Here is a 13,577-nt window from a genome sequence, read left to right as displayed (position 1 = left end):
GATAACCAAATCAAAAGACTTCTTCGGGTGAAAAATGCTTATGAAAGGAGGAAAGATCGAGCACATTCATCACTGTGGTCATAACTCATTAAAGAAATGGGGAATTGGTGCTATAAAGCTTTATTAAGCACCGGAGCAGTCAGACATATTGAGTTATATCTAAGAGGAAGGTGTCATATGCAAGTCCCAGGAGTCAATTTCCATTTCAGATGCTGTTAGACGTCTGATTGTGATGAACTCATCTGCAGTGTTGTTCTTTTCTGTAGCATACAAAAGAAGAAATCTGATTTAAATGAAAGCAAGATGAAGCTGTAGACGATGTAGACTTGGTGTCTCATTTCTTTACAGCTTCTCTCCTCTTTAAGTGGCTCTCTTACATTTATGAAAGCATATCACATTGCCAGGGATATGTGCCATTCATTCTCCACAGACGTATTTAATTTCCATCCAGTCTTTTTTTGCGTTTCATTACTCTGCCTGGGGCTGTAAATCATTCGTGAGAGGTGGTATTGAGGTAATTTCTGGTTTCCTGTTAAGAGGCGGATGTATAACCTTACTCTGGTTGACCTAAGGGCAAAGTATTTTTCAGAGGTTAAATATTCAGTTAGCACACATATTAAGCAGCTTTAGTGAAAAAAAAATTCAGCACTTTCTCTTTGGTTTTTGTCCTGGAATGTTTTATAATGCTTTATTATTGATGTCTTCTCAAACCTAGATTAAAATTAACTCAGGTGAAGCTAATTAACATGCATTATGTCAAAAGACAAGTGCAGTTCAGCTATGTTAAGAAATAACTAATTGAGAGTATATATATTTAGAGAGAGAGAGAGAGAGAGAGAGTTGGGGAACTTTCATTTCTGTTTTGATTGGATCTAAGAGATCACGACAGTTTAACAATACAATTTAGTTTACTTATATAGCGCCAAATAATAAATTTTGTCTCAAGGCATTTGACAAAAAAATCATTTCAGTTCAATCATACATACATTCCAATTGATTCCAATTTATCGCATACACAAACATAGATCCTCATGAGTCAGGACACCACTTGAAGAAAATAGATCCTCTTCTAAACTTACCCAAATGTTCAGAAAGGAGAATAACTTAAAACAACAAGCTCAAAACAACTCAAATGTGATAAACAAGACTGGACAAGAAGAACCCTGTTGTACATTGGCATCATGCACCGATTGTCGAAAGCTTGCTGTTGGAAAAATGCAGGATTATGCTACTGCAATAAAATCTGAATTTATTTTCAGTTTTTTTATGCAGAATCACCAGGGTGGCAGGTAATTTGCATGGCATCAAAAACACAGACCAGTAGCTGACGTGTTTGGCACTGCTGGCTTTCCCTTTCCAAATCGCCATCTGTTTTGGCAAACCCCTGACCATTTCCTGCTTGTTTCCTCTCGTCCGCAATGTTTTCGTCAGTGAAAGGAACAGCGTGACATCGATCTATTTCAGATTATGCATCCACATCTGAAGTTTCTCCATTTTTAAACTTGGTGATGTCTCGGATAGAGATGCATGAAAATCATTTTCTCTTGAGGTGATAAAACATGATGAAAACCATTTTAATAATGAAAATATTCACCGTATGATTCACCATCATGAATAACAGAGTGGAAAGTTTTGTACTCCTGAAAAGAAGGATTTAAAGTTTGTATAATTTTCTTCAGACACTGTTTGTCCACATCTGTGTGGATCCAAATGTTCTTTCTTTTAAGGTATTTCTTAAATCTGATTCATTAAGCGTAGGTTTAAAGCTGTTTGTAAAAAGTATGATTATAACATGTTCAAATTATGTTTCTGGGCAATTTTCTCATCTTACCAGAATTCATTTCTGGGGGCAAAAAAATCATCAGGGTGCACAATATTAGTACTTCACTGAAGTGATCCATTAAAAACATGCAGTTTGTCGGTTTCTGAGGAAGGATACTAGCACCAAAGCTTGTGATTAATGGTAAAACATCACTTTCCAGACAAGTGAGCAGAAATAACAGGTACAACATCATCCCTCTTGTAAGAGGAAGTGAAAGAAACCCATTACGTTTCTTGTTGCAGTTGCACCTGATGGTAGATGATATTTAATGCAGCATAAGAACATGCTGTTCCTGATGTTGGTGCGGGGCTTTGAAAAAGTGTTTGCCTACTTACAGGCAAACTTTTTTTTTCACTAATACGTGTTATAGATCATCAAACTAATTGTAACATCAGACAAAAAAAATCTCAGTTGGTACAAAGAGCATTTTTTAGATGATGACTATAAAGGGCGAGAAGCTGTACAATCAAATCTATTTAATTTTTTAAAGATCTTTACAAAGACATGTTTTTTTGTTGCAGTTGTTCTTTTTTTTTTATCCATTTCTGCTTATTGTTGGATCACCAACATTATTTTAACCCAGGCAAATGAGGCTGGCAGTGCTTTAGATCTGCTTTGACACCCTGGATGATTCATTATGAGCTCTTGGATTAATTTTGGTGAGCTGACTTCAATAGCAGAAGACAAGCAACAAATTGTCATTTGTAATTGAATTGCTTTAGATTGTAGCATTTTTTTTTAATCTTTCAGGCTGCATTATGTTGTCAGAGAAGTTATATTTAAGTACTGTATTAATTCTGTTTATGAGACAGGCCTCCATGTGGCAAGTTAATTAAAACTTTCCAAAATATTGATAATCACAGTTATTTTATGATACCAGGAATATATTGAATAATTTTTTTTAGATCCTCATTATCTACTTTTTGTACTTATTAAGGATATTTTTGTCTGACAAATTTGTTTTATGATTTGAAACGTGTAACGGTAGAATAAAGATAAAATCAGGGGAGAAATATAATTTTGTAGCACTTAACGTTCAAAACAGCAAAAATGAACAGATATAAAAACTCATGTTTGCAGGTTGCAGGGAAGAGACCAGTGGAAGAAAAACAGCAGAAGCAGAGCCCAGATGATGGGCTACTGAGGTTTATGGATGCTTGTCTCAACTGTTTGATTCAATTGAAGTCCTACTGTATCTCAAAATGTCCAAAAAAGGTTGATATTGGCTGTCAGAAAACACTGTTAGAACCGCATGGGATATAGCATCACAACGATATCCTTCAGATGTTAGAAAATCTCTGAAAGATTTTTCTTTTTTCTAATAAAACAGATCTCTGCTGTCTCTTCCTGAACAACATTCAGGACTTTCTCTCAGAGGCTCTGAAGAGCTGATTCACAAATGGGGAGGGGAAATTAACACGACTGCCTGCAAAACGAGTGTCTTCACACTGATTGGAAAAGAACAGGGCTCACTTATTTGACACCTTTAGCGTGATGTGATTCCAGACGCTTTGAAGGAAAAACTAATTGAGACATTCGGTCCAGAACCTTACGGTTCGAGAGGCAGCAGTTGAGTATCAGTGATGTGAAAAAGTAATTAAGTCCTCTCCTCAGTCTGTCACCATGGGGTTGTAGCCACATTAGGCAGGAGGTCAATATGAGAAGAAAAAAAATCATTTTATTTTTATTTTTATGGCTCCACAGTTCCAACTCCCAATCCAGATCTATACTCATACCTCCTATCATCACACCATGGGTGCATAGATCTAAAAATTAGCACTTTAGTTATTATGACTCATGGGGAACAGGAGTCTAACCTCTCTTAACTTATCCTGAAACATTCACATTTTTGCTTTCTGTCCTGAATCTCTGCAGAGCCTCATCCAGCTTAAACATGTCCACAAGTCTTCACTCAGAAAGTGTTTGATTGACAGCCCAACACCTCAGGTGTCTCTTTTTGGTGTAGAATAACCTCTGCTTAAGTCTCCTTAGCTTATCTGTAAGAATGAGCCTTAACACTGTTCGGAGGAAGATAGTTTCTGCTGCTTGTTTCAGCCGTCTTAGTCGCAGTAAATAGTATGAGGCAGTAAGATTATGCGTTTGGCCAGGACCTTGAGAGCTTTGCATTATGCCTTAGTTCTCTCTTGGCTGCTGCAGCAGTGTTTGCATCACTAAAGACTATGTATTTATCTGCCTATAAACCTCTTATTTGTTCTTCTTTCGCTTCAGAAGAAGTGAGCGAAGGTACTTAAACCTCTCAGCAATTTAAGGTTTAGGTGCCAGAGTAACCCCGCAAGAATGCAATTCAACCTCTGGCATAGGTTCAGAAAGAAAACTGGTTCTGCGTAACATTCCCTTGGTGAGAGCGGCTGTCCTGTCCTTGGCAATTAGGGTTGACTGGTCAACGTAAATCCAAGGGTAATGCATTTGACATCAGTTGAAGCCAGAGCCTCGGGACTATAGCTGCCTTTGTAGATGCTGAATGTTTGGTCAGCATTAATGCTCTATGAAGTACATAAGTGTGGTGAGATGTACTTACCATTATAGAAATTAAAGCCTCTATTAGTCTGTCAATTGAGGAGAGTACACTAGCTGAAACCTAAAGCGAAAGTAGTGACAGTCCAGCAGTTATTAACAGCTTGGCGTGAAATGTCAGACAGACTGATGTAATGTCAATAAGTTTCCCAGACATTCTTCCAACACAAAATCTGTTCAGAATGAACTACAAACTAATAGATGTGGAGTGAAAAAAAGCTTTGCAATGTGAGTTATTCTAGAAAGAAACTTCAAAAATACACATATTTTCAAAGGAACTTGAAATCTTTACTGGGTGATCTGAATAGTGGGCATGAGTGTGAAGACACTGAAAATGTTTGAAGGTCGTCTGAGGGACATAATATCACTATAACTGAGAGCCAAATATTCTTCTCTTCTAAATGACGACAAGTTTATATGAATTTAAACAAAACCCAGATATGTTTTAAAGACTGGGGCACTCGTAGTTGAAAACAGACTAAAGCCAAAGTTATGGCTCTATAAACTTTTAAAAGGTTAATTTGAGCTAAAAGGAGGCACACCTGCTTATGGCAACACATCAGACGCACATCTCCTTTGTTACATAATGGAAAAAGAAAATACATCAGACTGAAAAATGTGGACCCCCACAAGTCTGGCTCAACCATGGACACAATTGCCAGATGCTAAAGGGGGACAACATTCATCTCTTCAAACAATTATACACAACCATTATCACCATGGGAGTGTCCAGCTGTTAGGGAGAAGGCGGATTCTGTGTCCTAGAAATGAATGTGCTATTCTACCCCAAAACAAAAGCAAAAGACCTTGAGACTGGTCAAACAGTGATACCAACACAGGCGACAGAAAAAAAAACAATTAAAGTTTGCAAGGGCAAATATTTCAGTTCTTAAAGACATCAGAACACAGATATGTGGTCCGATGTAACTAAAATGGAAGTGTTAGTTGATAAAGACCTTTTGAAGGAAAAAGGGGGAAACTTGCAAGCATGAGAACATTATGCTGTTAAGTTTAAAGGTGATAGTGTTATGGTGTGGAGGTGCATTAATGTAGAAGGACTAGTAAACACTTCCCAAAATACATATCATTAGGAAGCAAAAGTTAAGCTGTGTGTAGTGGAACATCTTAAAACATCAGCCAGGAAGCTAAAGCTTAGGCAAAAATTGGCTATGTGTCTTTTTGTGCAGACTATGTAAATGTTTGATTTTATATTTAAATGCATTTACCTCACAAAGGGCTAACAGAAAGACCGGTTTTCTTAGTCTTTTTAATGGTGTTAGACTTGTGCTTCGCTCGTACATCAGCATGTGGTTACAGATTAACTAACTGCTAATTTAGGTATATTAAAAAACAAAGAAAGGTAAAGAAAAACAGACATCCTTTTCTTATTTTACCAGTTAAAGAAATCAGGTCTTTCTTAGGTTTTTTCCCCCCAGATGTTTTCCACAAATTCCTCTCACCTTTAGTCTCATAATTTCCCTCTCTCCTTTTTGTTTTCTTCTCCTCTAACAGTCTCCTCCTCTGTCTCTTCTCCTTTAGGAGCTGCTGTTCAGCGTCTGTGCCCTTAACGTCATCTCCACCATTGTGTGCGCTCTTGCCACCGCAATGTGCTGCATGCAGATGGTGTCGACTGATGTACTGCAGATGGTAAGAGGGATGGAAAGGCGGGTAAAAAAAAAAAAAAAAAAAATTCCCAACAACTGTTATTTCATATCGCCAAACATACCCGCAACTCATCAGGTAGAGCGCTGTTGTCATCATGTAGCTAACTGCTGTAGCTTGTGATGCAAGAACCCTCCACAGATTTCATGTTGGGAATTTTATGCCTGCTTAAACAAGTTTAAATATTTAAATTGCTGCCTGTGGCTACATGTTTTGTTTGACAACATTCTGCAGAGACTGGAAATCACTAGTCATGCTTTGTTTTGAATGCAGCCTGACAAACCCAGAGTTCTGGGCTCTGTCATGTTGAAACCAAATGTCACAGCAGAGCACAGATTCAGAGGCATTACTATAAAGAAAACAGACTAAAAGTCAGGATAAAAAGGTATTCAGGAACACTTTCTGTTATTCAGCAATTGCAAATAACATTGTAAATGAACTAAACTGAAATGAATCAGCCCCAATACGCTGCTGTGTGTCTGTGTTGTGGTTCTTTAAGTAAGCAATTTTCCAGCATCTCCTTCCCACACAAGTTATCTCATAATGTGATCTCTAGGTTAGCCAAGTGACCAGGAGATGTTTGGACATTTCAAAAACGTCTGCTGCACAAATATCATTATTCCCCAGACACACTTCTCCACTGCTATAGAAATTAGTGTCTCAGCAATGGGATGATACTAACTTTACTTTTTCTCATGCTCTGCTAAGCAGACTGTCTGTTGAAAGGTGAAGACGTACTCACATCGGCATGCTGAATGCTGGAAGTGGCTGACACAGGGGAGGTTAACATATTTATGTAGCATTTTAGCAAATTATTATTTGAAGTCTGAGAGCACATGCATAAAGCATTGAACTTTCAGCCCGATATAAGTATAAATTACTAAATATGGAGGAAAAGGCAGTGACATCACAGTAAAAAGTAACTTACTTTGTCCTAACATGATAGCAAATTAAGTTGCAAAATGTGCTGTGATGGTTCTGCAAAATGTGATGGTTCAGATTGAACATAATCTATTCATGTTTTAATCCAAATAAACAAAAGTTTTTGTTAAGAAGTGGTGCAACAGCAGTTGCACCATATTTTTTGCTCTACTGACATACATTTTGCATTATTGTCTAATAGATGCTCTAAGTAGCATCTAAATTATAATGCTGATCACCTTAAATTTTTCAATATTTGAATCCTTGAATATTTTCAAAGAATCCATGACAGCCTAACTAAGCTGGAGCCAACAGTACCCCCGTTATAGCATAGGATGCTTAGAAAGAAAGTAAATACAGAAATGAAAGGCAGATGAGCATAAAAGGTTTACATCACAAAACCTCCTTTTAGTTTCTTTAATAAACTTTATCAGTAACCAAAATAATAGATGTAAATCTAAATGTAATTGTAGGCTCATCATTTCACTTTGTGGAGTCTGTTAAGTAAAGTAACCAAGAAAAACAATAAAACCTAAGGATGTAATAAGTTATGTAACAAATGTCTGCTGATGGTTCTTTTTATGTTGCGTTTCAGTTCATGCCGCACAGAGCTCGAGCCTTAAACGCTGAGTGTATGACCCCCCATGGTACCATCCTGCATCAGACCCTGGACTTTGATGAGTTCATTCCTCCGATCCCTCCACCACCATACTACCCCCCAGAGTACACCTGCACCCCCTCAATGGATGGACAAAGGTGAGAAGCATAATTCTGCTGCGTAATGGCAACATTTCAATTTATCGACTTAGAAATTTAGACACTATCCCAGTATGTAAAATGTGATTAAATCCCAACAGCAATAGCCAAGTAGTGATTGTTCTGTTTTTAGTTTGTGGATTAGCAGTAAGTCAATAGATATGCCTTTTTTGCTACAAATTCCTTAGTAATTGAAAGTAATGTAAACTTTATCTTTGTTTGCCCACTCAATTAAATACGATCTAATAATTGAAAATAAAATATATGCAAAGATTGTGTTTACCAGTCAAAAGCAACCTAATACATTTAATAGAGGATCTCAGTTGAAATGGGGTGAACAGAGCCCTCTGAGTTATCAGACGTCCCTTTAATATAAATAAAAGCAGGATGCAATTATTTTAAAACACTGGAGATTTGAGTCTGGACAGAGAACAACAAAGGGAAGCCAAGGCGGAAGTAAAAAACAGTAACTCCTGGGGAACCATTTGGAAGCAAATCATGATTGCAGTAAACATGAGTGGAAATTGAGTCCTACAAAAGTAAATATAGAGACATGGCTGTCTCTGTATACATCAGATGTTATAATGTCATTAAAGATTAAGAAAATCCTGAAAAATCTCGGCTGTGAGGTTTTAGACCTTTCAGCTTTGGCATAATTCTATGCTGGGACTAACTTCAATATGAAAAGGAGAGAACACATGACCAAGATCCAGTAATGCCATGCGGGTCTTAGTTTATTTAATATAGGCTAAAATATAGAGATTACAAAAAAAATCTCCTACTTTCTGCCAGATTAAAATGCATTATTCATCGTGGATAAACATAGATGCCACATGCTCAGGATTTAAGAAGACATGAAGTCTGATCTTCATCAGAGTTGCAAATGTCTGAATCAGTGATTTAATTGGACTTCATTTATACACATAGCCTGTTTCGAATTTCCTCCTCTGTGAAGGAGCCTGTTATATGGTGAGTGATAAAAAGGTTTTGGCACAAATTGTCTTGCTATGGATGTAGCATTTTACTCTGCAGGGTGCTGCTGAATCACTGTTTTAAAACAGCCAGGCTCTGCAATAAATGAATCCAAATGCTTAAACTCTTCCCCTACAGTCGAGAGTCCAAACATTTGTCTTCTTATAAAACTAAAATCGCAACAAAAGGAGACCCAGTAGTGCTTTAGAGCTTAAATAATATATGGACAAATAAGTTATACTTTAAATATACAATACCAGCTGGATAAAACTAAGTAGATTACAACATAAGTGTATCCAGGTTTCTTTAAATGTTGCAATAAATTTCCAATGAGTTTTTTTATGTATGTATATTAAAACACATGATATGCAGCCAAATTTACTATGCTAACGGTTTAGCAGATTTTTGAGGTTGTCAAAAATATTGTATCCGTTAGAGCTTTCCTTCTCTGCTTTTTTTTTTCTTTTTAAACATGCTAGATTTTAAGATGCTGACAAGCTTTTGGAAATCAGCGTTGAGGTAGATTTACTTTCCTGATTTAATACACGTAGACATTGCTGCTTTTGTAATTACAGATGAATTAGCTTTGCTAAATTCTAATAGAACGTGCCAAGTCATTTTAAAACACCATCAATGTAATAAATTTGACTTTGGTGTAAAATACCTTCAGCTCTCTCATTGTTACCTTTAAGTCAAAATATAAATAATTGCTCACCGAGAGAGCTAGAACAATATTCTTAATCTTACCATTTCCAATGTTGTAGTTCTTAAATAGGAATCATAATCAGCATTTAAGTCTTTAAAATCCCGACGTTAAACAGTATTTATACATTTCTTATCGCAGTGTGACAATCACTCTGACCACTGGAGAGCTGGAGCATTTCCCCGTATTAAGCTGCTCTGGATGATTAGATGACCCTTCCTCCTTATAACTCCCCCCATTTTCCTCAGTCTTATGAGCTAGAATGCCACAGCTGATGCTATTTAGCTGGAAGCCACATCTATTTGTCAATTATGCCATAAATATCTACAAGGCAGACGAAGCATTTATGGTGTCCCTACTGAAGGCCAGGGATGTGTCATGACATCATAACGGCTCAGATGGTTGGAGGAAACTCAGGCTGTATTTCATGCTTTGTCGCTTTAGCTGAGAATAGGGTTGTAATTAAAAGATATAACCGCACGCTTGGCTGCTTATTCTTAATTGGCGCCATATAAAACAGAGGTGGTGTACACTGAACGGGGCAACGATGATATATTGCCTGGATTTGAGTGTTTGAGACAAGAGGATGTCTTTCACCCTTTAGTTAGATGCTGCTGTTTTGACCAATATTCACTTTTATCAGGCCAGTTAAATGCTTACTAGCGTGTGACTGACTTTGCGTATTATCCATTATCTCTGCATTCGGTTTTTTATTTGTCTGTAAGAATTTTATCTGTTGCTTGTTTCTGTTTTACCTCCTTGGCAGAGGCCTGCATCTGGACTTTCCACACTCCCCCTTCAGCGCCATCTACGGGGTGCCCATAAATAGCCCAGGAACCCTTTATCCAACTGACCTCCCTCCTCCGTATGAGTCTGTGGTGGGCCACACCCCGGCCAGCCAGGTGAGGGATACACATACAACTCTGCCTTCAAGCTACTGTCTACACTGAAAGCAAACAAGTAGTAAAAACCACAAGTCGGCTCTTTCCTAGAGAATAAATATTTTTTAGGGTTTTTTCCCCCCCTTTTAAATTATGTACACATTAAAATAAGCAAATATAGACTTCTCTTGTAATATATTAATACATTACAGATAAACTGTTATTCATAATAAAGTATTTTTCCATTAGGTATGAAATCAATTTGGGGTATTTTTGAAAATGGGTGCGCAACCTATGTGTTTAAATGACGCAAACGGAAAAAATGTGTAACTAACTTATGTGGTTTGTCTGATATTTAACAAATTAATTGTCCTTTATAATGTTTGTGTAATTCCATACCAAAAGATTTTATTCCATTATTTGGTTGCATGTACAAGTTAAGGCCAAAGGCAACTATGATGGAAATCTGGTTTAGGAATCAAAAGTAGGATAATTTGTCTGAAATAGAAATACATAGCAGGGTAAGTGACATCTTCAGGGCATAATGATAAAAAAGCAAACATGCTAAAATCAGTCCGGCTGCTTAAGGTTTTTTTTTAAATAAAGCTGTTGTCGTGTAGCTCTATATACAAAGCTGTTATTTTTCCTGAACTTTCCTTTAAAATGAGAAATGAATTTGCATTAGCTTGTGACAGAGTAACACAGCCCCCTACAGGCCAGTCAGTAGTATTGCGGGTTAGGTGCTTCACTGCGCAATCAAAACGTAAGTTCTGCATCCCAGCTTAAATGAAACTCCTGCGGCGTTTTTCAACTAATGATTTTGCTTTTTTCCAGGTCACCACCAGTATCGAGCAACAGGCCACTGAGTCCAGTCTGTGTGACAGAAACACCACAGCAGGATTCAGCACACAGGGTAACATCTCCACAGATCTAAGACTGACAAAATACCCGGTTGTATTTAATTTCATTTAATTTTATGAAAGTTGTGAAACTTGATCTCATTGTTAGTACTATTATGTAATTGTACTTTTTTTTCAGTTTGTCATTTATGTTTGATTTTTTTTCTTTTCCTTTCATAATTTTTTCGTTGTTTATAGCTTCATATATACAAATATTTAAATCATTAATTAAATTATTTATAATTTTTATTTTTTTATAAAACAAAATTATTTTCAATAATTTTTACGCATGCTTTGGATTTAATTATTAATAAATGTAGGTATTTTTTAATATTCCATAAAAAAATGGCAGAAGAGAGCAATAATTACAAAGACTTTCAAGTCATGCTGTAGCTAATCTTTTTTACTTGTACTTTATGAAAATGTCAGCCTCAGTTGACAGTGCATCGCTGATGGTGTCTGAGGTGGCTGACCAGGACCAGACCTGCTCTTCAGAGGACCTGTGCTCCCTGGAGGTGCAGGGCTCCGACTCATCTCCGTTTGGCACCCTGCAGACTGCCCCCACTGACGGAAGCTGCACCAGCCTTGAACTCTGCACGCGTCTCTCTACACGTTGCCACCGCGGCATGCCTCACACCGACGCGCGCCCCAGTGACACGGGATTCAGCGAGTCCTCACACACCCAGGACTCCCTGGAACGCTCACCGGATTGGTCCTCGGAAAACTTTAGCAACCTGGACCAGGAGTATTCTGCGGAGAACACACACCCCTGCGAGGAACTGAGGGCTGCAATGCACATTTGTGACGAGCTGGCCTCAGCCAAACATTTACCAGAGGAGCCACCAAAGGCCCAGACACATTCCTTGATCAAAGCGAGAATGATGAGCAGGAAGCTCACCTTACCTGTAACTATCCCGCCACCGCCGCAGCCTTGTTCCCCCACCTCAGTGGCCTCCTCTGGTGGAACTTCTGCCATCAGCCCTTTGGCTCCGTCTCCTTCTCCCTCTCCCCCCATCCGGCCACGAGGCCCCAGGCTGTGCTTCAGTGTTTGGTCACCCTCCTCCTCATCACAGCCCCCCTCTACCTCAGCTCAGAGTGGCCAGTCACCCTCCGAGAGGCCTCGCGCGCTCAGAGCAGCCAGAAGGTATCGCAAACTGGCACGCATCGTCCGTTCCACCAGTGACCCCATCTCCTGCTCCACCACAACAGGAAGTACGTGCAGAAAATATTTTAAAGGACGTTTAGAGGACAAATCAGTAAAGTGATCAGTTAGCTCTGAATTGAGGCTCATAGTAAAGTTTTTTGTTTCCCCCTGCAGTACAGAACTGTTCCTGCACCACTGGAAATAACCCAGCTGCTGCAGGCTCAGGTCGTACTTCTCCAGAACAGGGTAAGAGAGTCCAAATGTTTTATATATCTACTGATGAAATGATATTCATACTCTTTAAATTTGTACGTCTCCTGATTTTTGCTTTGTTTTATAAAAGAATAAAAAAAGAAATTGATTTGTGGTATATATTTTTTCTGCTTTATGTACGTCACAGAATTGAAATAATAATAATAATAATAATAAAAAACACTGCTTATGCCTTTTTTTAATGCAAGTCAGCTTCATTAACCTTTTTTGTGCTGCCTTACTTGATTCAATGTAACAAACTCTACAGGGTTTGACCTTCAATATTAGAAGTTATAGTCATTTTCTGTGCTTTAAGAGTTTTTGCATGATTTCCTCCTCAGAGCCTAGAGATGTTTCATCAGAAGTAGTCGGAGCGAAGCCGGGCCATGTAGCCACAAAGCAGCAGCAGCAGCAGAAGGAAGGCAGGAAAGTGGACATCCACCTTAAACCTCGATCCCTTCACACGCACCCCTCCCATGAGCGCCCGCACTCACTGGCTGACCTTAAGATGTACAAAGACACAAAAATATTAGTGGCCAAATTCCTGGAGCACTCCAGCAGCAGCAGTCTACCTCCAGAAGTCCAGCAGGTCGTCAACAACATCAAGTGTGTGATCAAGTCAGACGAGAAACACATGGAAGAGGCCATCTTCAGTGCCAATGTTATAGATCAGGTAACCAGATTTGACTGTAAATATGTGCAACGCGATGTTTGACGACATTATTGTTAAATGAATACAGAATAATATTCTAAAATAAATTATGAGAGTTTTCTCTACAGTTTAACTGAATCTGACATGAAAATCGACAATTAAGATGTAAAAGGAGTTGATATTCAAAAATGTTATTTTCTGTTATTCAGCTATGTCTTCTCACTATTGATTGACTAAAACTAAATAATTAAACTAAATCAGATTATCCTACACATTTATGAAACAAGAAATTAATAACTTTGAAATCCCCATTCAAAAGAGCCATAAGGATAACCTTTCATAGTAACTCACTTGCATCATTAAGAATTTCATATATAT

At 38.0% G+C, this 13,577-nt stretch overlaps 1 protein-coding gene across 2 annotated transcripts in view; it reads left to right on the top strand.

The window, feature by feature from the left end:
• fam189a1 (family with sequence similarity 189 member A1) overlaps nt 1-13,577 on the top strand; it is a 97,990-nt gene that overhangs the window by 82,979 nt on the left and 1,434 nt on the right. For both annotated transcript variants that reach the window (XM_008405188.2, XM_008405192.2), the window contains exons 5-11: nt 5,897-6,004; nt 7,536-7,696; nt 10,138-10,273; nt 11,087-11,165; nt 11,581-12,363; nt 12,470-12,541; nt 12,889-13,220. In XM_008405188.2, coding sequence (XP_008403410.1) covers nt 5,897-6,004; nt 7,536-7,696; nt 10,138-10,273; nt 11,087-11,165; nt 11,581-12,363; nt 12,470-12,541; nt 12,889-13,220 — 1,671 coding nt within the window. The remainder of the gene's footprint in view (nt 1-5,896; nt 6,005-7,535; nt 7,697-10,137; nt 10,274-11,086; nt 11,166-11,580; nt 12,364-12,469; nt 12,542-12,888; nt 13,221-13,577) is intronic.

The sequence above is a fragment of the Poecilia reticulata genome, linkage group LG3 (assembly GCF_000633615.1).
Source record: "Poecilia reticulata strain Guanapo linkage group LG3, Guppy_female_1.0+MT, whole genome shotgun sequence".
Classification (NCBI taxonomy): domain Eukaryota; kingdom Metazoa; phylum Chordata; class Actinopteri; order Cyprinodontiformes; family Poeciliidae; genus Poecilia; species Poecilia reticulata.
Note: the sequence above shows the minus strand (reverse complement) of the source record. Positions and strands in the feature narration are given on the sequence as shown.